At 40.6% G+C, this 24,240-nt stretch overlaps 1 protein-coding gene across 5 annotated transcripts in view; it reads left to right on the top strand.

Moving 5' to 3' along the window:
• The window catches only part of MEF2A (myocyte enhancer factor 2A), a 92,855-nt gene extending 69,043 nt beyond the window's left edge, over window positions 1-23,812 (top strand). For 3 of the 5 annotated variants that reach the window (XM_040601908.1, XM_040601904.1, XM_040601905.1), the window contains 5 exons: window positions 8,177-8,367; window positions 10,068-10,091; window positions 13,680-13,806; window positions 19,085-19,211; window positions 19,691-23,812. In XM_040601908.1, the coding sequence (XP_040457842.1) occupies window positions 8,177-8,367; window positions 10,068-10,091; window positions 13,680-13,806; window positions 19,085-19,211; window positions 19,691-20,048 (827 nt within the window). In that variant the 3' untranslated portion in view covers window positions 20,049-23,812. The remainder of the gene's footprint in view (window positions 1-8,176; window positions 8,368-10,067; window positions 10,092-13,679; window positions 13,807-19,084; window positions 19,212-19,690) is intronic. The other 2 variants (XM_040601906.1, XM_040601907.1) reach the window with 1 other exon arrangement.
• Window positions 23,813-24,240: the final 428 nt, after the last annotated feature.

Here is a 24,240-nt window from a genome sequence, read left to right as displayed (position 1 = left end):
CTTCTAGCTTTCAGTCTTTTAAACTTCTCAGAAATGGAGAATTCTGCTCTGGCTATAGTTGTGAAAGGTCATGTGTCAAATTTCCAGCTCACAATTTATAGGAGAGATGTCAAAGGTAAAGGTGGAGTACTGTCATACCCATATTCCCAGATATTTTCTCATAGACAAAGGAAAACCCCAAATCTTACTAGAGATTATGGAGTTTGGAGCATTGGAGATTTTGTTCTCATTTCATTGAAAGATACATCTTTATCTCTAGGTAAAAAGCAAGTAAAGGTTATCTTGCATAGTTGGGACCCAGTTCAAAGCAAGATGTTGCATAAAATGGCTCGTATTTAGTTCACATGAGTCTTTTTCTCAAGTCCTGTGTAACTTGATCGGAATAGGTAATGATTTGCTTTAGCAGTCAATCTGCCAGCTTAACAGTTTTTCTGTGGAAAATAACTTTGAGTAAAAATATCTGTGTGTTGTAGCAAAGATTGGTAGGTGGTTTTTTATGTCTATAAAACGATCGCAAAATTTTCTGTTCTAATACTGAGAGCTTACTTCACATGCAGCTGTCATAACTCTGAAAAAGCATTTTTATTTTGTAATATTTTTAACATTATACCCATCATAGAAAAAACGTCACTGAAAATCTTTACTTGCCAAGTATATCAGGGTGGGTTTTTTTGGGGGGTGGAGGAGGGAGAAGTACAGTGTTACAACAGTGTTTGCTTTTGAGCTAATTTTTTTACACCCCCTGTTAATTAGAGCGAATGTTTTGGAGCTAGAATTGTCATGATACTGTTGCCCCTGGTCGGTGTTAAACCTTGGTCAGTTTGTGGTGGGTATCTAATATGCTTCAAGAATCTCCTATCACCAGGATGCATCCAACTTGCTATCTGTTGTCAGCATCATCATGGCTTGAACACGTGCTGCGTGTCTGTGTTACTCCTTTCAAAGGGCCGTGCATTCTGATCAGGCAAAGTATAGCCTCGCTTCCTGAGTACCCAAATGTGGGGGAGAGCTTCTTTGAACTGAAGGGACTTGATGGAGGGATCACTTCCGAATTTGTCACGAGGAGGGCTGCTTCACTGCATTCCAGGCGATTTCAGCATTACACCTTGAATCATCCAGAGGCTGCCAATGAAGTTGGGCTTCCTGTGAAGGAAGTTGTCGCGTCCTTGGGGACTTCTGAGAATCACAAGGGCTCAAAAGAAGTACCACTGTTACCCAATCTGTACTTTTTCTTCCATACCTTTCACATACGGCTTTGAGCTAGAACCATGCAAAGGACCTGAGCTGGCTTTCATTGCCAAGGCTGCATGAAAACCGTCAGCCCTGAGACCTTTAGTGTAAGATGAGTTCCCCAAGTTCTCCCCAGTCCTAGGTGTTTCTGAAGTTGTTGGAGGAGGAAGAGGAGGCTCTTAGGATCTCAGAAAGACACAATGTTACTGTCTGTGCATGTCCTTGTCAGTGAAGTAGCCCTTCTGGTCAGTAATGCAGATTATGGATACATTTAATCTTCTGGGAAATTATCTTTACTCTTACAGTTTTATCATCCAGAGAATGGATAAGAAAGATCTAGACTTCTTGAGTACTGAATTACTCCTCTTTGTTCTAGAGCTGTATTTTCTCTAATATTCTTGCTAATTTTCAGATTCTGAGAATGCAAAGTAACTTTAGGAATACTGAATTTCTTTGGAATAGAGCTGAAGGATATACCTGCTTGAAAAACTATTTTGTGAGCTATTGGATCTCTATTAAGACCCAGTCTAGATCACGTGTGATCTTTTATCCTGGCCTCAGGAAGGATTATGCAGAGGTACAACTGACAGCTTGCATGCACCTGTAAACTGCTTGTATGTTTCCAGAAAGGGATCAAGACAAAGAACTGTGAAAGGCCACACCTGTAAATGGTTCCTTTTTGTCTTGAGGGCTTGGCTGGTTGGGAGAGCCTTTTTCTGCATGTCTAAGGATAAAAGAACCTTTCAGCTTGGTCTTTCACAAGTCTTGAGTCAAGTGGCTAATACGCTGCAATACACCAGAAGGCTTCAATAACAAAACAGCTTTCTGTGCATACCTTTCTATTCATGTTGTTCTCTTTATTAAATGAGAGACAACCCAATGAGAAGTATCCAACTAACTCTGGAAAAACATACCTCTTGCAGGAATTTTTCTTGAAACTGGGTTGGTGCTATCAGCCTCTTCCTTAAGAAGACAGACTTTCTTCTCCTTCCACCCCCGCTCTCAGACTCACCAGCCTGTGAGTTTTGAGCATCAGCTCAAAGAATGTATGTTCAACTGATGCTAAATATAGTGAACAAAGGATCTTCCTCTGTAATGTCAGTAGTGTTGGCATAATGTTTTGCCTTGTTTTGACCTTTAAGATTATGCAGGTAAATACAACAGTCAGTGTTTCACCCTTCTCCAGGGAAGAAGTTGAAGGATCCTTGAAGAACACTGAGAGCAGTCTATTTACTCTTACAACTTCCAAGCTCTTCTCAAGGAAAGGAGTACTGAAAGCACGCTGCAGACCAGCAGTTTCACAGGGTGCAAGCTGAATCCTTTTCCTTTGCCAGACATTGTCAGCACATAACGAAGTTTGATCCATCAATCATATTCTGATTAGATCAGCTCACAAGAAATGGCTGGCTAAAATCAGCATGAAAAATATGGTGGTGGAGGAAAGCATTTGAGTTTGGTTTTTTGTGTTTGGGTTTTTTTGTTTGTTTTAAACTGTAGCAATTTCTCATCGGAAACCACCCATTCAGATGTACTCAGTCAGCCCCTGAACTACCCATAGATTTTAGTTGAAGTTTGATATATCGTTATATGTGTTCATTATCTCACCGTAGTTCCTGATCTGTTAAGAGGCAGAAGGCAATTCCAGTTAGAATTTGCCACTTTTGTAACAAACCATTCATCTCCTAGCTGGATTAAAGTATTGCAGCATATCTGTTTGTGTGAAGTCTCAACATTTATATAATGTCACCTTGGCAGGATATACCATCACACATCCTCAGATATTCTAAACATATCCCTGCTGTCATCCGTTCTTCACTGTTCTTTACATTGGCTTTGTATAGTTACACAGAAATCAACAAGTTCAGAAAGCAGAACTCCGATTTCATTAACTGTAAAACTGTTCAGTTGACAAAAGACCTAAAAGGCAGCCAAGTGCTACTGCTAATGTTTCACAAGAAGTTGAATAACATTTAGATGCAATAGCAGTTATGTCTTGGTTTGCTGCTGCATTCTGAATAATAATCCTGGTTTTTAAGAAAGCCCATTTAAATTCTAAATATCCTTGAAAATTGTTTCTCCTTTTATGTAGCTTTAGGCAAAAAAAATTAAAAAATATTCAAGCAACCTGGGAAATGAGGGTTTTTTTTTATATTTTGTAACATGAGTAAGCATTCCCTTGACACTTAGTCATGTGTATTTCTTTTTGCTGCATTTTGATATCTAAAATACTGGCTTAGAAGTATAAATCTTACACATTAGACATGGTTCAAGATCTTATATTACTGTCAGAGGTATATTTTAAGTCTAATCATAGTACTATCTGAAGCACTGATTTGTAAAGATCAGTGGAAATACACTTAACTTTAGCTTCCACGAGATGTCACAGTAAATTCTTTCCAAAGCTAGCAGAGAATTTAGGCTTTTTGAAATGATGGCAATATCAGCAGTGATTTCTGTGCAAAGCTGAAAATTATATGTATGGCATATGCAGTTTTGTGTGTGGTGTTTTGCTTTTTTAAAAATCTCCACTTAAAGCTGTCCTATAAAAAAAATAAGTAGAGCAACTAATACACATAGAAGTGCTATTGTTGTATTTACTTGCAGTATGGTGTGTGTATAAGAGTGTGTGTCTGTCCCAGGGTCCTGCATGTAAATGCTTTTCTTCAACAGATTTTGTCTGGTTGTCTAGATGCATAGTGAATCAATGGCTTATTGCAAACACAATTTTCAGTGAAATTTCTTGGGTTGTATGATGTCATTTGAGGCATAAATATTTATTTACTGCCATTCTTATTTTTGCTTAATCTTACATTGCTTAGCTGCTTGACCACAATTTTTTTCCAAAACTGTATAACTGATCAGTTTCTTGAAAGGTGAACCACAAAAAAAGATTAATGGCATCAATGACTATAATTTATTCCCTGAGTAGTAAAAAGTACATGGAGTACTTTCCAGCCACATGTGTTCATTGTTTCAGCTGATGTGATTTATATAGTGAAATATGAGTCTGGCTCACGTAATTTAATGCTACGTCTTGGGCTGCAGGACAGTAAATGAGATTAAGCTGTATGACGTTTCTGAAGGCAGAACATACAGTTGTTAGAATTGGTGGGGTTTAACATTTAGCTTCAGAGAAGAAGTTACTTCAAAAGCAAACATATTCTGACTAACAAAGAAGTAGGCTAATGTACGTTGGCAGTGTTTGTTATCATAAAATCTAATGAAATTATGATTCATAATTGAGAGCCTGTTATCTTTGCATTTGTGTCTGTTTTCCAAAGAAGTGTTTGGAACATGCTTTAATAGTCTGCTTTAAAGAATTAGAGTTAAATAAAACTCTTCCCATGGAAGTAAAAACAGTAGTCTTATTTTACACTTGCATAAGATTTTGTATTCTGTTTCCATTTCTCAGTTTGATGGTATTTTTAAACATAAAGCAATTGTCTTTGGGGAAGATCTGTAGTGGGTGGGGTAGATACAATTTCTGTATTACACAAAATAGTAAGTAGTATTTATGGGGTTATTAAAGCCTCAGCTTGGCAAACTGCTGTATGGTTGCATCATCCTGTAAGCATTATCTTTTTCTGGCTCCTGACCTTACTCTAAGAAATACTGGGCTTTTAGTTATCCTTTCACTCCTAACTTATAATTTGATTCTCTTATTAGATTATTAACAGGAAAAAAGGCTTTACGTTTCATATTAAAAATGAATATTCTACAGTCTTATTGCAACCCCAGCATATGATTCTTCAAATAATCGATATAGATACTCCAGTGTTTGCTAAATGTTCAGTTCTTGCTGTTTATAACAAAGGGCTGCTACTGGATTAATACCCATGGTATTACACTTGCGACATTTTTCGTTTCTCCCATTTGTAATGTATTTTTTCTAAACCCTCATTTTAAGAAGTGCTCAGGCTTTTGTCAGAGCAAATGCTTTGACTCTGCCCTGATGCCACATGATATTGTGCAGAGAGAAGGCAGTGGCAAGGACTTTGTTGTTTTTGACAGCACCACTGAAAGCATGAAATGTTTCTGAAGGATTGGCAGAGCCTTGTAATAAGGGCTGCAGGAAATGACTGTATTGGGTGTGGAAGAAAGACACTGTCCAGATTTAACACATGAGCTACTGAAATACTTGAAAACAGAGGACAGGAAATGGTATCATAGGATAGACTAAAACGCTGTACAGAACTCCATTGTTTGTACAGGGTGTTATTGTTCTGAAGTTTAAATTCAACTGAGAACACTGCAGCTTTGGCATATAAAAGGTAACGCTGACAGCCTAGTGAGTAATAAAATGCTGTTTGTTATTAGATTAAAGCCCAGACTTCACTTTTTTTATAACAGTAAGTTCTTGAAATGTTCTGGCATTTTTGCTGAAAATGGAAGATACTGTAACAATTTTAAGATAGAATTTGGTGAAAATTGTGCTATTTTCTAATGTTTTTTCCTTTACATCTCTTTCCAAATCCACTTAATGTTTGCACCTGTCCATTGTGCAAGATTTCTCGTGCAATCTGGTGCTATGTAGGCCGTCTTTAACTAATGTTTACACTCATTTATAATGGATAGGTATTGACCTATAACTGTATTTAACAAAACCATGTTTCTATGAAAACTGTCTCACAGTTTCACGAACTGTAGGGGTAGTACAGAACTTAATTTCTCTTAGTTAAAGAGTTAAAGGCTGGTTAGTTTTGCTGTGTCGCCTAGCTGTGGCTAGTTTTTCCTTAGCAGTCAAGAGTATATTTAGCTCTAGTATCTCAGCTCCGGCCCAACTTTTCAGCCACTTTAAATTCTATCACCAACCTAGAAGGATCCAATAAATTCTGCTGTTTTCTGCTGAGGAATGTAGATGCTTTAATCATGAAATGAGGTTTTTCTGTGGTTTTTAATACAGAAGGAAGAATGCTGACATAAAAAGCTGTTTCTTCTTTCTACTGTCTGTGTTCCTTTTTTCCCCCCTAACTTCTGAATTAAATGATAGAATTCTCAGAAAATGTATTCCCATACCTCCCATACAAATGCTTCAGGAAAGTACTAAATTAGAATAACTCCTCCTCGCTCTGTTAACCTTGAAAAACTCAAGGGACATATCAGATCATTCGTATATGGTCAGGCTTTTGACATAGTAGGAAATCCACAAAGACAGTAAATCCAGAATTTGAAATCCTGGCTTTAAAGTTGTGAATTTACTGTAATGTGAAATAACATACTCATCCATATGAGAACAAGAATACTGTGGTTGCAAAGTCCAGTAAGTTTTACCTACTTCAAATTATTTTCTTTTAAAATATTTAGCAGTAACTTTCTTTCCAAAAGACCTTAATAAAACTCGCTAGAATATCTTCAGATCAGCACAAGAGCTTTATTACAGTTTTTACATTAATCTTTGCTTTTTCCATTTCTAACTTGATAAAACGGTATGCCGGGTGCCATTTATGGTGGACGGGGAAAAGGTGAGGATTGCATTTGGCAGTTCCCCCACCCCATCACACTGGCATTCCGGTGAATTCACACCCAGCAGTACCAGTCCCCTTCATGAAGTGTTGTGCGGTTACCGATACATGTTACTGTTCTTCGTTCTTCCTGAGATTTTAAAAGGCATTAACATTTTTGCTAAAGAAGCTAGAACGTGACACTGACAACTTTCTTATTTTAATTGCTTTTAGATTAATATGTACTTAATGTAATAAAATTGGATTGGGCATAGGGGCCTATTCAAATTAGAATAATAATACAAAATTCATACCGGTATGGCGCTACAGGCTATTAGAAGAGATATTCCCACACAGTGAACTTTGTGTAATAGACTTTTTCCCTGAATTGTGACTATAAAGGCTGCTTTCAGAACTGCAATGTTAGTGTAAACATAATCTTGCTATGAATTGTATTTATTTATCCACACACACAAGTTCTGTAGTGTGAACTGTAGGGTTCCCTGTTGCAAAATTCCCCTTGCTTAACAACCTTTCTTCATTTGCAGCTGAATAAGGTGTTTGTATTTTGGGAATTGTTGCTATAAATATGCTAAAATCGTTGGAATGTGGCTTTAAATTTTTTTCTGAGAAATACATTTTGGGTAACATGATTGGTGCTGTTGTCTGTACAGGAAGGCAGAATGCTAGGCGCTTAACTGTTTGACTGTCTTGTTACTTTTTTCCGGTCTGTGTTGAGTGTAAACTAAGGCCCGTATCGGGAACGTGTTCTGCTTTTTGGAGATTTCAGTGCTGCAGCCAGTGCCTGTAGGTTTTGGCTTTCTAGTTCTACTTAGAATGAGCATCGGGAGTAAGGTAGAGAAAGACCTGTGTAACATAAATCGATGGGCATAAATGGCACGTGTATCTGTGTCCAGAGCTTGGAATGAATTTGAAGGGAAAGGATTTGTTCCTCCTGGTTGCTGAATATAATAATTGGACAGTATATATTTTTGAGATGGAAATTAATTTTATTAGAGGCTAGGTACAAGAGTCCTGCAGATCTTGGAGATATTTGAAGAATACATTTTAGAAACAGAGACTTTAAGAGCTGATTTTTTTGATTTTCACAGGCAACAATACAGTATGATTGATGTTCTGTGGGGGTGGGGATGAAGTGAGGTTGTGCAAAAGTGCACACTTTTTTGCAAGCTCAGCCTGGAGGAACTTCGAAGGGCAAAATTAAAAAAACACAACAGATGTTATTAGAAGTGGTTCTTCGGCAATACGCTCTTCTCAGCGTTTAAGCTGCCACAGTGTGCCCTTGAGGTGATATTACCTTTACGTATTGATCTTCTGGTGAAAGTGGCTTTTGTTTGTTCAATTATTCAATAGTGCATGTCTTGCGAGGAGTTTGTTACTGGAAGTTTAAAAAAAAAAAATATCTGTAATTTGTACACGTGCACCAAAATTTTGTATTGCTCCTTCTCTTTAGTCTTAAGGTACGTTTGGTTTTCCTCTTTCAGGAAATGGGTTTGTGAATTCTCGAGCTTCACCAAGTCTGCTCGGAACTACTGGTGGTGGGAATGGTTTAGGCAAAGTCATGCCTACAAAGTCTCCACCTCCACCTGGAGGAGGTAGTCTTGGAATGAACAATCGCAAACCTGACCTCCGTGTTGTCATCCCACCCTCCAGCAAGGGTATGATGCCACCATTGGTAAGTTAAAGCATTGGTTCTCTGGTTCGCTTTGTAAAAATGAACTGTGCTGTCCACATATAGGAGAAACTGTATCTGTTTACCATAGGTTACAGTAATAGAAGTCTGTTTGTATTCTGAAATATCACTAACAAACATCTAACTTAGAAGTTGTTACCTGGGGAGAAGTTAAATTTGTAAGGAATTTTCTTTCTAAAAAAAAGTGTAAAATAGCAGTCTGACCCAAATGCTGTTTGAGTGCAATCCTAGAGGCATAGAGTAGGATTTTGTTGTTTTGATTTGATATCTCACTGACTCACTACCGAGAACTTTGTTGCTTTGGAGGATGTGGCTTTTAAAAAGGGTTATGCATTATTCTGTGGAGGAATGGCTGATCTTATTGGTGATGTGAACTGTATTAATGTGCCCTAAAGCACACTTTGTACCTGTTTTTCCTGGGTCGTAATGGTTGTGGGATGTGAAATGTAGCTTCAGTGGTAATGATGGTCTGAGAGAAACGCTTGTTTGATGTGGTGTGCTGGAGTGCAACCTTGTGTGTCCTGTGGTAGATGTCATGTCTTCAATGAAGGCATAAAAGAGTAATGAGGATTGGGCTCAGTCCCTGTTTGTGTACTTTTCAGTACTGCTGTGCAGTTTGGCATGTGGGTAGTGATGTTTGTTCAGCCTGAATTTGGAATAGCACACAAGTTTCGTGTCAGGCATGAGGCAACCCACAACACTGAGACCAGAACAGGTCTTACAGGAAGAGTTACTCTGTTCCTCCTTTAATTTGGTTGGCCAGATCCTTTGGTCTTGGTCTTTCACTGTCACGTAGAAGTTTTAAAACATCAATGTGTATTTTCTGGTTTCTGTGTATGGAAGAACAAACCGTAACCAAGAGGAGCAGGATATAAACAATAACAAGTACTCTCTGTATAATTCTTACTACTTTTTAAGATGCCACAAGTGCTTACATTCGTTACTGGTATTCATGGTGAATAATACGAAATTAGTCCGAGCAACAAAAGCTGTAATTATCCTTAGAGGGATGATTCTTGAAGTTTCAGGTTTTTCTAAGACTAGTGAAGTGTAGTAGGAAATACACTGGTTTATGGTTAAAGTGAAAGTTAAACTTTTAAATTAATTGGAAATAGATACAAGAGGATCTCAACGCAGCGGTTCTAATGTTAGTAGTGTACAGTAGCTATTTACTATTGTGGTGTTAAAAACCCAATTAAATACTCAGTTTAGGTTTTGTCTATCTTTTTGAGAAAATTGGAAAGAGATTTTTGGCATAGAAATGCTGGTATGGTAGGATGGTTGTATGTGAAAAAGTATCATTTTCATGATATATTTTTGTATGTGAAAAAAAAATACGTTTTTTACAGAGCTGGATGTTTACTGGATTGGTCCAGCCAGAAACTGCTGTGCTCCATATCTACGTGTGTCATCAGTGTGTAGCAGTGTCCTTGTTTTTTCAGAGCTCTTCCTGCACTAATTTTGCCAAAGTGTGTGTGCTTTCAGTATGGTATTTTTTAATTGACCTGAATTACATAAAGTATTTTACTTCCTAGTAGTATTATTTACAGAATCAGGTGGCAAATTCACATTATTAATTAAAATAAATAGAAATCCTGATCACAAACGTGACTTTCTCTTTCATTTTTGAAAGCAATGCTATTTTTAGTAACTGTGTTATCCCTCTTGTTTGCTGAGTACAGTCGGAGGAGGATGAATTGGAGTTGGTGAGTTTGGGCTACTGTTTGATGAGAGAGTGCAAGATGCTGAAAATGTCTTTTACTACAGCTTTTTAACTGTAGTTTCATTACATATTTTAAATAATTCCAGTGTTCCCTTGGTAGCAGACAAAAATACATTTGTTTTATCAAACTCAAAACCCAACCAATTCAAGTTTAAAACACATCCAAAGTCTAGTCCTTTCCATTTGTAAACTTCTGTTTTTTTTTTCCTGAAAATATTTCTGTTTTTCTTGGAGGGAACATTGGAAAAGAGCCTTACAGAGTAACTGTCCATGTGTATAGGATATTTACTGCTTTTATGTAAAATAGAAATAACCACTTATGTTCTAAATTATTGGAATATTTTTAGAAAGTGGCTTCACTCATGAAGTTCTTCAGATTGTAATACAAGCCCTGTATTACTTCTCTTATTTTCAAAGAGATTACATCATTGCTGGTGAGGTCACCTTTTTGGAGTCTAGAATTATTTCATCCTGTGTGAGATTATCAAACCACAGGGGTGTTCCCTGTTTACCAAAAGGAATAGAGAATTGCAAATGAATATTTCTACCTTTTTCCAGTGGAAAGATACTCTGCTTTTGAAAGGAAGCTCTTGGGATTCGTGTCTTCTCTATTTTTTCCAAAAGGTTTTAACGTTTGGCATTCTGTCTGGAAAATTAACGTAAGGCTAAAATAATTTGTAACTTATTTTTAGAGCAATTTGCAAATTGCTTAGCTGCTGTAGCACAAACCATGCAGAAGATGCAGCATCCGAGCACAACCGTAAACATACACAAAGAAGTCTGCTTATTTACATACCTTGATTCAGTTTTGAACATGGACCTGTTGCTAATATGAGGCTCTAATTGCATGAAAGCATGGAAAATATAGTGATGTAGATAAATCTGTTGTTGAATGCATGCTGTGGGTTGTTTTTTACTTTAAACGTGAGCAATAGATTTACGGAAGTAAGGGGAAGTGATTTCTGGAAGTCAGTAGTGAAGTTTTGAAGGTTTATTGGAATGACTTGCTAGTTGAGCAGCTGAACAGCTGTCATGCATGCTCTTCTCACCTTAATAGAGAAGTGTCTGGTTTCCAGTGCAAGAAATAAAGCACTAATTCAGCGTAAAAACACTTAAATATCATTGCAACCGGGATTAATGCTAAAGCCCTTGAATGAAGGTGGCCGTACCTGCTAGAGATGGCAGTGCCGGCCGCCGCGGTGATGGGTCCCGTGTGGAGGTGGGACATCTAGTGGCGGTGGGGCCCGGCCTGGCAGGGCAGGGAGCGCACACAGACGCAGCGGTGGCTTCCTCGAACGCGGCGAAGCAGGTACACCTGCAGTGGTCCGTCGCTCGCTGTGGTGATTCCAGCGGCAGCAGGCAGCTCCAGGCGAGGGCTGCGAACGCTGATTCCGCACGGTTGGAGCTGAGGACTGAATAGGGAAAAAAGATACGAACAGTAGCATAGCGTGAAATACAGATGCTGAATAATTCCTGTTACTGCTATCATTAGCACCAGTTTTTTTAAAAAAAAAGTTCTGAAATTTGTCATGAATCTTTGGCTGAATCTCCACGTACAATGAATATTGGACACGTCTAAATATTTCTTACTGACTGTGTGGCCGAGTGTTTGGGAATTATATTCGGAAATAAATGACCTCAGAAAACCACCTTTATTAGTTACTTAAAAAAAAAAAAAAAAGGGATAAAAATCCCATGGGGAAATCCTTTGGTCTGGATTGTTTCCCAGTATACTCCTCTTAACTTTTCCATTATACCGTAATCCCAACTTTAAAGGCTGCCATCCAAGAAAGCTTTGGAAAAAGGTCAATTCCTGACAGACACAAAAATCTGCTCTAATAACATATCTTTATGCCAGATAAACTTGGTCTAGCAGAGATTTTCAGAGGTACGTAAGTGATTTAAAGGGATAAATTACACAGAAAATCGGTGGGACTTTCTCTGTGACTTGATCTGCTGAACAAATGCCAAAGAGCCTCCAAATTCCTGCAAAGCTCAAAGGTGGGCTTTCGACAGCAGCCAGACAAAAGAGGGATCAGAAGCTGGTAGCCTGTGGAAGGTTGTCGTTAATTTTATTATGGTAGCTGTGGTATACTTCTTTCTTTAAATTGGAAAGATAGAAGCCAAAGATTGATAACCTTCAATTCATCTTCACAGGTTTAAGCTTAAGATTGATTACAGGCCTGTTTCTGTACCTGCTCGTCCCATTATTATAAAGGGAATCATGCATTTTTAATAGTGCTCGCTCTCTCAAGATCAGAGTGGAGAAAAAGAATTAAGTGCTGCAGATACTGAAATACTTATATACCTGTCCAAAATACAGAAAAAGTGGTAGTAGCGTCAGTCTTTTAAAGCTAGGAAATGGAACTCTACCAAAGAGATGAAAACCTGCTACTTTTGTAGCAAATATATTTATTTTTTTTTCAGAGAGAGAGAGAGGCTTGCTTTAAAAACCTATTTTCAGCAGTTTGAAATCCAGCTCCCTTAATCAGAATGGTTCTGTAGGAATGTAGAAATGCAGGGTGTAGAGTGTTCTACACCTCTGGAATTTTTGAGACTTCTATAGGTAAAACTAAGTATCTGTTGTTTAAAAATGAAAAATGTGGCGTTTCCTGTTCTTGACAGTATCTGGCATGGCTAAACGGCGTTGAACTACATATTTTGAAGAAAGATTTCAGTTGCCTCCATGAAGAGCAGTACATTCTGTGACAGAGCAGCTTTGCTGTCTGGTGGTACTCACCATGGCATTTAATACAAGGTTTTCCAAACATCAAATTTGGGTAAAGTGCTTAATGTGAGTGATAGGTTTGCTACAGATGTTCATCCTGGTGTATGGGAAAGAAAGACTGTTGCTTAAAAAGCCACATTGTGCCTACAGTCAGATAATCTGAGACAATCTAGTTTAGCAATTTTTCTTGTAAAAAAGCACAGTTGCTCTGTGTGAGCTCAAATGTCATTTGCTTTGAAACGTATCTGCATTATAACAAGTACTCTCTCGGTTTCTCAGGAACCATGGGAACAGCAAGATTATTTTATCACTGAAGTCTTATCAACACAAATTTAGAAGATCTCTGTGTTCCTTTCAGGACAGGTGTAGTCAGCACAGTGTCAAAACTGGCAGCTAAAATTTTGAAAATTGGATGAACAACAGGGAAGTGGGAGACTCTTTTCTGGTGGAACTGCACCTCACCATCTGCACTAAAACCCCTTTAAAAATTAAGGCTAAAAACTCTTAAATCACTTAAGAACTTCTGAGAATTGTAGTGTATATCCCTAAGAAACTGCATTTATTTTTATGTCCTATGACTCTAACCCCGTTGAAATCTGCATGCACAGGAAGTGGATCAGTGAGTCTTAATTAATTTTTCATTTCAGTTTGCCAGGATCATTTTGGTTGTCTTTAAATGTTTTGGCTTGTTTAGAAAATCTATCCTGACAAAAAGAATGTATTCGTAACTAAAGCAAAGAAACACATGTTAATTGAATGCTATTTTAATATTAGCGCTTGATTATTTTTTTTTTTCATTATTTTAACTGATATAACAAGACATGTTATTTTTAATCATTTTAGAATACCCAAAGGATAAGTAGTTCTCAGTCTACACAGCCTCTTGCTACCCCTGTGGTGTCTGTGACAACTCCAAGCTTGCCTCCGCAGGGACTGGTGTATTCGGCCATGCCTACTGCCTACAACACTGGTAAGCGTTGTTTTTAATAAGTGGCTTGATTTGTCAGGTGTACAAGGCTTTTGTGATTCGTAAGCCCAGAAAATTAGCATTTCTGTGACACTTCACTTTATTTTCCTATTCAGTTCAAATGAAGGCTCTTATTCATCAAAAATGAGCCTTTGACTTGTAAAATGTGTAAATGTTGAGACTTACATCAGGGAGAAGCTTTCAGTCAGTCAGGTTGCACACAGCAGAATGCAGGGGCACAGAGAAAGGCATCGCTTACAGCAGTAGTGTTCAAGCTCTCCGTCTGAGAACTGGCACGCCTCACATGTAAGCCATAGTTGGTACTCCAGAGCACGCTGTCCCTTTGGATCCGCCCTGCTCAGCTCCAGCGGCAGGAGGGAATTGGATCCTGCTGGCACTTCCGATGTACGGGAAAGCGCAGGTAGGGCTTCCCGTCAGTAGCTTCCTCGAGAGTGAGGTGGGGACTCCAAGGAAGGCGCTGCCAGCATTCCGCCATTGTGAGCCTGTTACCTGAAGGACCTTACGACTGTTATCTTGTCCAAGATGGGTATGATGCGAGGAATTTGGTATTATAAGCGATAATTGAGTTGCTGGTTTGGAAAGTAGTTCATGATGTGGTGCCTCCTACTTTTATCTCCCTAACAATAGGGATAATTTTGACTTCAATCTCAAGGTTCTTCATTTGTTGCAGACCCCGTATGTAATCAGTGAGGGAATTTTTGTAATCATTTCATCGAAAGGCTGCCGCCTTGATGGCGTCAGCTTGATTACCATTGATCTGTGATGCATAGTTTAATTTTCAAATGCACCTGCAGAGAAACTACATGGCAGATAAGTGTCAATAAATTTTGTAAGTCAGATGAAATAGCGATTAGTTAAAACCGAAAAGGGAAACAATGGTAGTAATTCCCCAGTTTGCTGTTCTTTTTAGATGAAGTCCAGTTAAAACGTTGAAACATAAGTGCTGTAATTTGTTAAAACAGGAATTTCTGAATTGGGGACCACTGCTGGCAATGTTCAAGTCTTATTCTTAGGCTTTCAGATCCTTTAAAAAACCCGTGTATCTTGTTGCTCTCTTCTGCAATGATCGCTCTGGGGAACGGAGCTACACTACTGAGCTTCCGTGTGTAGCTGGTCAGCCCTGGCCAGGCAGGGGGGCCTGGGGCAGTGTGCTCTCCTTTCTGTGGCGCTTAGGAAGACCTGTGCCTCCTTCCAGTAGAGGAGGTTCCCCAGGAGCGTCTCTTCCCTCAGCCTGTACAGTCTCCCGCGGGTCGCTGGCAGGCACAAGATGCTCAAGACCCTGCAAGGCAGTGGAGGGCATACTGGGGGGGGGGGGCATAAAATGCTTTTCCTTAAGGAGCCATTGTGTTGGGGTAAGGTGGCAAGGTTTTGGTGGCGGGGGTGGACACACAGGCATGCTGCAGGGGTGGCTTCTCTAAGATGGGATCAGGAGCAGTGTCAGCGCGCGTTTCAGCCGGCCTCAAGCTGCATCTGCTGCTACTGCCTGAAGCTGAGCCCGGCAGCGATGCTGGTGGCATCTCTGATAACGTGTTAAAGAAAGGGTCAAAAACGCTGCGCTGGTCTCTTGTCAGTGACCTAATGTTCTTGCTGTTGTGCAAAGGTCAGGACAAATAAAAAACCTTCAAGGTTTGTAGAAAATGGCCAAAACGGAGTGATACAGAGGTTTTGTAATCTTCATTTTCTGCAGGGCAGGACACCATCAGGTGTCTGTAATGTTGGCAGATGGAACAGATAGAGCAGCCATCCATCTGTCATAATTTCCCCCCCAAAAAAAGATGGGCTTTTATACATTTCTTCACTTTTTTTAGCTTTGAAAGTCTTCACTACAGTTTTTAATTTAGACTTGTAGCCGTCTTCTAGCCAGAAAACTCACCTCTTTTTGTATTTGTATCTTTTTGTATTAACGTGCTGCTCAGCTGCCCTTTACTGCCCCTCAGCCGCGTTCTGCATTGGCTTGCCTGGGAGGCGCTGCCCCGGGCAGCACGGCAGGCGTGGGGTTCGCATTTCGGGAGGGACAATTTAGTCATCAGCAACAGTAAATATTTATACTGTGGTAGCGCCCAACTAAATTGCTGAACACTTATGCAAATAATCGCTGCCCTGAGGGGGGTTAAAGTCTAAAGAAATGAATGAGGGAGAAGATGGGGTTGCAGTAACAGGAACACGAGTGGAGTGAAGAATTGAGCTTGGTGACTTGGATTAGAAGTTTAAATATGAATTTTCTGGGCACAGGGATCTTGGTTTGATACCTGCCACAAAGATGGTTTATATATTGCATGTAATGGCTGTTACAGATAGTTCTGGGCCCTGCTGAGAGGACTCAACGTTGCGTTTTACCTGTCACCTAACAAATCCCTTCAGCCTTTCACGCAGTCTGACGTTTCAGGAAGCAGTGTTGCCTGTGTCCCTCAATCCAGAAAATAACCTCCAAGCTGACGGCTAAAACAAGCTTAAAACATCAAAAAGATGAGTGGCTGCAACTCAAATCTCAGGAAGCAGCAAAGACAGTTGAAACTGGTGTCCTATGCAATGGACAAGTGCTGTTATCATTGCGATATTATTTTTAAAACCAGCCTATTTCCTTGTGATAATGCAGTAACTTGTGAAAAGCTTTTAGCCTTTAATGTTTTTCAGACACTTTAAAATTGTTTCTATTAGATTGAGCCTTTCAGGGGATTTGCAAAAAGAAATTTGACGTTGAAGCCAATTGTCATCTGGGTATTCTCAGGGTAGTCACCACTTACGTAGCAATTTCAGTTGTGCAGTTCAAGGACTAAGATAAAATTTAGATACCTAAATTGCTTTTCTGGATTGATAGGGTTGTTTTTCAGGGCTAGAGGGGATAGATTCAGCTCTTAGATCCTTAATTAAAATGTTGGCTACCGGTTTTGCAGAAATATGTTATTATCTAGGTTGTTTTGCTGGAGAAGTATTCTTTCTGCAGATTACTGGAGGAAGGGCCAGAACAAACAGTTACTTGTTCTAAAACAGGCTAGGCATTTTTATAAAATACTGAAAAAAACCCCACAAGAGATCAGTTAAATATTAACTTGCATTTCAGCAGAGCGTATGTAGCCATAAATTTTATTGCTGGCTTTAGGTCAGTTATTTTGCAAAGGCGCAAACTTCAAAGGTACCCCCTTGCCAGGGTCCCGGCAGTAACGGCTTCCATCGTGTGGAAGCTGCTCTTCCGTCCGTACGGCTTTTCCATCTCGCATCCGGTCACTCACGTACAGAAATCGGTGTCCTGCTTTTACTGCCAGCGGTATGGGATTATTTAGGGGGACGATAATGCAGCTAATGGTGTGGTGGCACGTGCGTTCTTTGGAAAAGTATCTCCTCAACCCCCTGGCATCAGACATGTTCTGTCTAAAGAAGTTAATTGTCCGTTATCATAAAAGCTGTAATTGCAAAGAAAAAAATACATGGAAACTGCACTCCTGTAAGCGTTTTCTTCAGGTCAGCTCTTCCAGGGATCCCCTTGGCACAGCAGCACGTCCATCGCGTGCGTTTACATGTACCGCACTTGCAGGCTGCCCTGCGTCTGGCTGCTTTGAAGGCTGAGGGTGGCCGGGTCAGGGGAGGGCTGTATGTTTTTGGGGTTGTTTTAGTCTTGTAAAAAGGGCTTTGGATCCATCAGCTTAGGAGAAATCTTTCGGAATCTGTTCAGGAATACTTGTGAGGGTATTTTAGAGTTCCAGTCAGTGTCAGCGGAGAAGGAATGAAAGAGAACGCCAAGGGCAGCTTAAGTAGCTTCACCTGCTGGGTGAGCTGGGGGTCCCCAGCCCTTCGGGAAGGCTCTGGCAGCGGTGCGGGGGGGCTGGCTGCTGCTGGCACCGGCTCTCCTGACTTTGCAGGCTGTTGAAAGGGAAGCCTGGGAGTGATCCACAGCAAACAAGCTGGTGGATGGGAATGGGGAAATTGTTCAAGAAAGTTTGATCTCAAGAGTGATAAATCATAACGGTGGTGTCATTTTAGGACAATGCTAAAAAAACCCCGCTGAACACACACACCCCCACCACACACACCCCTCCCCAAAGGGAGAAGATCAAAACCCAACCAAACACAAACCCTCTTAAGCAGTTTTTGGTTCACCTGCTGGCAGTATGGGATGAGTTTGGCTGCTAGCATTATGTTGCATTCTCAAGGGACTAGAAATTATTTTAAGCAAGCTGTACTACAGAATAATCAAAAGCAGAGAAGTGTCTGTGGCTTTGTTTTAAAACGTGAAAGAGAAGCATGAGTGATAATGATAAAGTGAAAATAACTTCACCTCTGTGAATGAAGTGAGAACTGCCTAAGCTTTATAGCAGAGCCAAATAACAGCCAGTCACTGACTGTTGATTGGGAATATATTGTGTCTTCCATTATCCATGTAAGTTGTATTTCTAAATAATTATACTTTTTGCCTTAAACAAAGAGGTTTCTTTTGTTTATTTGATACAGAGATGACATTTTTTAATCAGATACAAAATAAGGAGTGAAACTGTTGTGGGGAGAGGGAAAATGCGGAGCGTGACAGTAGGACTGCACAAACGAGTGGACAGAGGGGTCGCTGAGGCTGCCAGCTGCAGTGACTTGGCTCGCACGGTGCCGTAGGCAGCCCCTGCCCCACAGGCTGGCTCCCCACAGAGGCCGTGGGGCTGTGAGCTGCCTTGTACCGTGAGCCAGCAAGGTGGTACCTGCGCCTTGTCCCACCGACCGCTGCTCCCAAGCGGGGACTGAACCAGAGCCAGGACAGCGGCATAAACTCTGTGCGAGAAACACCAGTCCCTTCCAGTGACTTGCGTGCATTCTTCCCTTTTTCTTTCATTGTGGAATTTCCATACAGACAAAAATCTTTGCAAATACTTGTCTTACTGTAAGATGCATGTATCATTTTTATATATATATATAAAAATTATATATACACACACACACAAATGCATCAGTGGGTTTGCACAATGCATAAATGGGTTTAGAGGAAGCTATACGAGATGGCACCGTGTAGGAATTGAGAGCAGAAAGTGCCAAACAAGAAAGAAAGTTAATCATTTGGGGGCTTAAGTCCTGTTACGCTCCTTGTGAAGTTAGGAGGACTGCACCCAGGCTTCATAGTTTACACATCTGGACTCCTTTGGGTCACTTGCCCTTCCTGGTTTTGGGCAGAAGGCCTTTACATTTGCGTGTGTGTGCACATGTATCACATACATCTTCATGTGTTTATACATACATACAAATCTATAAACTGCTTTCTCGCTTACTTGTTTTTCCCTCTTAGATTACTCCTTGACTAGTGCAGACCTGTCTGCCTTGCAGGGATTTAACTCCCCCGGCATGCTGTCCTTGGGGCAGGTCTCCGCCTGGCAACAGCACCATCTCGGCCCAGCAGCCCTCAGCTCTCTCGTGTAAGTACAGCCGGCAGCGCTGCAGTGCTGCACCGCGCGGGAGCTTCTGCCGCTTCAGGCTGTGCGGTCGGCACCAGGGAACATTTAGCACGGGACCATTTTAATTTCTGTGTGCTGGAGACAGCGCGTTGCCTTTCAGGTTGGCTCCTCGGTTGCGGAAGCGTTTGTGTTTAGCGTTGTGCGTCCCTTCTGTCGGTTCAGTGCGCAAGCGGTGTCCCTGCCTGCCCAGCTGCTTACAGAGGAGGCACCTGAAATGTTTGGGAATGGGAAATGTTTCTGTTTGTTCTTAACGTCTAAATGCAGTTCAGGCCTTTTAATTAATGCTTTTTTCAACTTTGTTTCTTCACCTCAGTAAGCTGCATTTATTTACATACTCATTTTGAGGGTGTCAAACCACGAGACCACAAAAATGTGAATTGTCACTTGCTTTTCCTTTTGGGTGTTTTCTTATTTCTGCCTTTTGGTTTTCTTTTTCCCAGTACTGGCAGCCAGCTATCTCAGGGTTCAAATTTATCCATTAATACCAACCAAAACATCAACATAAAATCTGAACCAATTTCACCTCCCCGGGACCGTGTAACTCCCTCTGGGTTCCCGCAGCAGCAGCCACAGCCGCAGCCACAGCCACCGCAGCAGCAGCAGCAGCAGTCGCGGCAGGAGATGGGTCGCTCTCCTGTTGACAGCCTCAGCAGCTCCAGCAGCTCCTATGATGGCAGCGACCGGGAGGACCCGCGGAGTGATTTCCATTCACCTGTCGTGCTGGGAAGGCCGCCGAATGCAGAAGATAGAGAGAGTCCGTCGGTAAAACGAATGAGGATGGACACGTGGGTGACATAAACTCGCAGTGTTGCCTCTCCAGTTTTGTGTTCTCAAAATGAACTGTCCTGACATATCTAAATTTATAAATAAGGACATAAGTATATTTATATGTATATACATACGTGCATATATATATCTTCACATGCATATATATGTGCTAGTGTGTGTAGCATACACAAAATCATCAGGCACTTATGACAAACTTCTTGTATAGCTGCAGATGTCCCATGGTAAAACGTAACAGAACAATCCTATAGGTATTGATCTAGTCTGGCACTTACCTGGACTTGTTGTTTTAATAATATAACCTGTTTTGCAAAGAAACGTTGTACCCGCATTATAATCCTACCACACTAGATTGCAGAAACCAAGAGGGCTCGCCTGTAGTAATGTCCCTGTGTGTTTTATTCAAGCTGTATGGTTACTTGTAGTTAAGAAATAATGCTTTGTAGCAGCAGAGCAGTAGAAAAGCAGGAAGAAGAAAGCAATACTGTACATAAAATGACCTTTATATTACCCAACCTGGCATGGGTCTCTATTGCAGAGGGTGCATGGAGAAGGGCTGATGCTATAAGAAATAAATAAAATAAAAAACCACAAAAACAAAAACCCTGTTTTGCACGTGCAAAAAAAAAAATAGTGTATTGGGTCAAAGAAGTGATTTTTTTAATGAGTGAAAGAGAGACATAGAGAACTCGCATGAAATATTCAGAAAATATTAGCCTAGAAAATAGAACGTTAACAAAATAAAATTAATATATTAAGTTATAATTGGAATATGTTTGACAAATTTGTTTTTACGTTCATACCTTTGAAAAATATAGAAACGGATTTTAGCTCATGTATATTTTATATTAAAGAAAACAATACCCTAATGAATTGAAGACTATATATAAAGTTATATACAGTACTTTTGAACACATTCTGCTATGAATTATTTATATAAGCCAAAGCTGTATGTTGTAGCTTTTTTGTAGAGTATAGTTTTATCTTATTTTGACTTTCTAGTTTTTGCTTTCAAAGATGAAAAGGAAAAACTTGCAGGCGGAACCTTGGGGGAAAAATAAGCCATGAACACTTATATGTAAATTTAAATTTGAGCCAAACTCTTTGTGTATATAGCATCCTAAATATATTATCACCTTTGGTGTAAGTACCTATGTATTGTACGTTCACCAGATTAAAAAGTATATTTTTGTGGATTGACGCCAACTTGAAAAAAGGCGAGGTCCTTATTAAGTAGAGTATTCACTGTTTAATATTTACTATTTTGTTAAATATACTGTACTTTCTTTGGATTTTAATTATTATTAATATTATTATCCAGATTTTTCAGAGGGTGTATAAAGGGGTCGTCCCCCTCACTGGTGGTGAATGTGTGCCGTTAAATTGTAATCTCTGTGCTGTATGGTTAAGCTTCATTATACATTTTATATATATGTATATAAATAGCAAAGTGGCAAAAAAAAAAAAATCCGGTGTTAAGTTCATCCTGCATAAATATAAAAAATCTGTTACAACACATTTTAAAGGCATCATTTTAAAGCTGCCTCTTCTGAGGAGGAAAAAAAAAAAAAGTGGAAAAACTTGACCTAATTTCTCATGATAGGGAACCAACACATATCAGATGAGCACGGGAGGTTTTTTAAGTTGGTAAGTGGTTTGGGATAAAAGCCTGAGCCTCGGCCACGCGTTTGCCGCTTCCATCACAGGCAGCGAGGAACGCGGAGCCCCTTGTGCTGCCCGAGCAGGCTGGGGGACGGTTTGGTTGTGGACGCGGTTGGGTGGGTGATGTCCCTTGTGCAGTCTGGCTGTGTCCCAGCGAGGAGGAGGAGGAGGAAGGCAGTGGGGCAGCACCAGCTCCCCTGGTCGCTCCTAGGCCTGGCCCACGCCAGCCCGGTGGTGGGGCGAAAGGCGGGTGTGAGCAGCAGTGTCAGAGCCAGACGCTGAGCCGGCTCAGGCCAGCCCAGCGCGGTGGCCGGTGGCGCGGAGGGAGCGCTCCGGCCTGATCAAGCTCCAGGCCCTTGCCCTGCCCTCTGCTCGCCCCACACACCGGCGGCGGGCGTTTGTGCTGGGGACTAAATTAACAGAGATGACTACAGCTGACTGCTGGCTCTAGTTCTGGGGGAAGAAACTACACTGCTCTTCTATTATCCAAAGTCCTTTAACGTTATCCCTGGTATTTATTAAATTTTTGCTTGGGCTTTAAATTAAAAAAAAAATTAAAAATAACTATCACTTGATACTGTAACCAAGAAGTGTGAGAATTGGAAAGCCAAGGGGGGACGGCCCTCTCCTCAGCCCCTTGCTGCACTGTGCGACTGAAGAGCACACTTCGGTCCATACCGCCAGCCCAGCCCCCTCACCTGCCGGCACCGCGACTTTCCAAGACACGCAGGTCCCGTTCCTGCCTCGCCCTCACCTCCGGCGCTCGCCCTCCATCTCCTGGGGGCAGTTCCTGGGTCACAGCCGCGCAGAGGGAAGGGCAACTATTCCCGCAGTGACCGAGTTCACTTACCACCTCAGAGAACCTGCTCATGCTCTGAAAAGCTATGTGATTTTTTCATTATTTATGCACATATATGAACTTTGCTGTACATCTGAGTGGGAGTTCTGCATTCACATTTACTGTCTATTTTCTTGTGTGCCTTATAAGATGGCTTTGCTGACTGTATCTCAATAGTCTTTATTTCTATGCAGGTTTTTAAACAGTACTATTACTGTTTTCTTAAAGAAAAAAGCTACATAAGGGTTAGAGTTTGTATTGAAATTGCACCAATGAGCTAAAAAAAAAACAACCAACAAATAAATGATGGGTTCTTAAGAACTGCTCACGGGACTGTTCACGTTGCCCCAGACCCTCCAACGGACTCAGCAGAACAAGCCTTTCCACAGCCCTGCGGCATCGGGGCCAGACTCATGCCGTTGAATAAATGGGAATCCTGATTTTTAATAACAAGCACCTAACTTTGGAACATACTTTTTTAGGAATTGTAAAAATGTTTTGTAAAAATGAAATAATGACATAGCACAGGTATTTCAACAGGTAAAAAAATACTTTTTTAAATTAACAATACTGAATGAAGTTGCAAGTGGATCCAATCCTAGTCTGAACCCATTCAGGTCTGAATGATTTAAGATTTTTATCTCTGTTGTGACAAATCACCTCTCCATCTTCGAGCTCTCACTATAGTATTTAAAAATACACGTTATCAGGGATTCGTCAGAGACAAATGCTTTAGCCTTTCCTTTCACTTAAAGGACACTAATGCATCAGAAACTTGCGAATTACTGTGCGCACAAGAAATACATAGTAAATAAGGAACAAAATAACTCCTAACAATTGATCATGGGAAGAAGTTAAATTAGAATGTGAAAGAAAGACTTAACAAATGTAAACATTTAAATCTTAGTAGAAACTTTCTTCACTTTGCTGTGCAAGAGAACACTGCTTTGCTATATTTAAAATGGCTTTTTTAAAAGAGATTTATGTATTTGGTAAATGTTTGTAGTCAACAGTTCACAAAGAAGCTGTTCACGGTTTAATGATGATAAGCCGTTTGGCGGCACAAGCTGGACTTTGTTGCCATCCTTGAGACGAATCTTTTAAGAAAAAAATAAGTTAATCTCAATTTTTTTCCCTGAATGTGTTGTTTTTTCTTCAATATACAATAAATATTCTAGTGAACTTTTTATCAAATGGTTAAGAAAATGCTAGAGGTTGTTGTAAAATATTTGTATCCTGCATTCACTAAAGTAAAGATACTGGCTTTTACTGTGTACTCCAGCCTCTCTCGTATTTGCACGGCCCGTGTTCCTGTTGTGTTTGCCCATCTTTTGCCCCCTCGCCAGGTACCTGAAACACTCGTTGAGTTCCCTTGTGAAGTACCAGCTTTACGGTTCTTCTAATCAACACGGATTCTGGGGGCTACATACACTGGCTCCGTTCCCGTTACGAACAACGCTCTGTAAGAACCTTATTACAGAACACTTACAGACATCTGCAGAACGCCCCGGGTAAATCCAGCGGGTCAACCGAAGGCCAGACCTTCTCTTCCCGCCCCTCTCCACTGCCTTTGCTGCCACACTGCAGCAGGCCAGGCAGCAGGGTGAGTGCAGGGACGCGGTGTGGTGGCTGAGGGCCCACAGTGCCACTCTGCCTCAGAGGCCACAGCTCTGCACTTTGAAACCGGCCACACGGAACCGGCGC

Source organism: Falco naumanni, chromosome 7 (genome assembly GCF_017639655.2).
Source record: "Falco naumanni isolate bFalNau1 chromosome 7, bFalNau1.pat, whole genome shotgun sequence".
Lineage (NCBI taxonomy): Eukaryota > Metazoa > Chordata > Aves > Falconiformes > Falconidae > Falco > Falco naumanni.
This window is presented reverse-complemented; position numbering and strand designations above follow the sequence as displayed.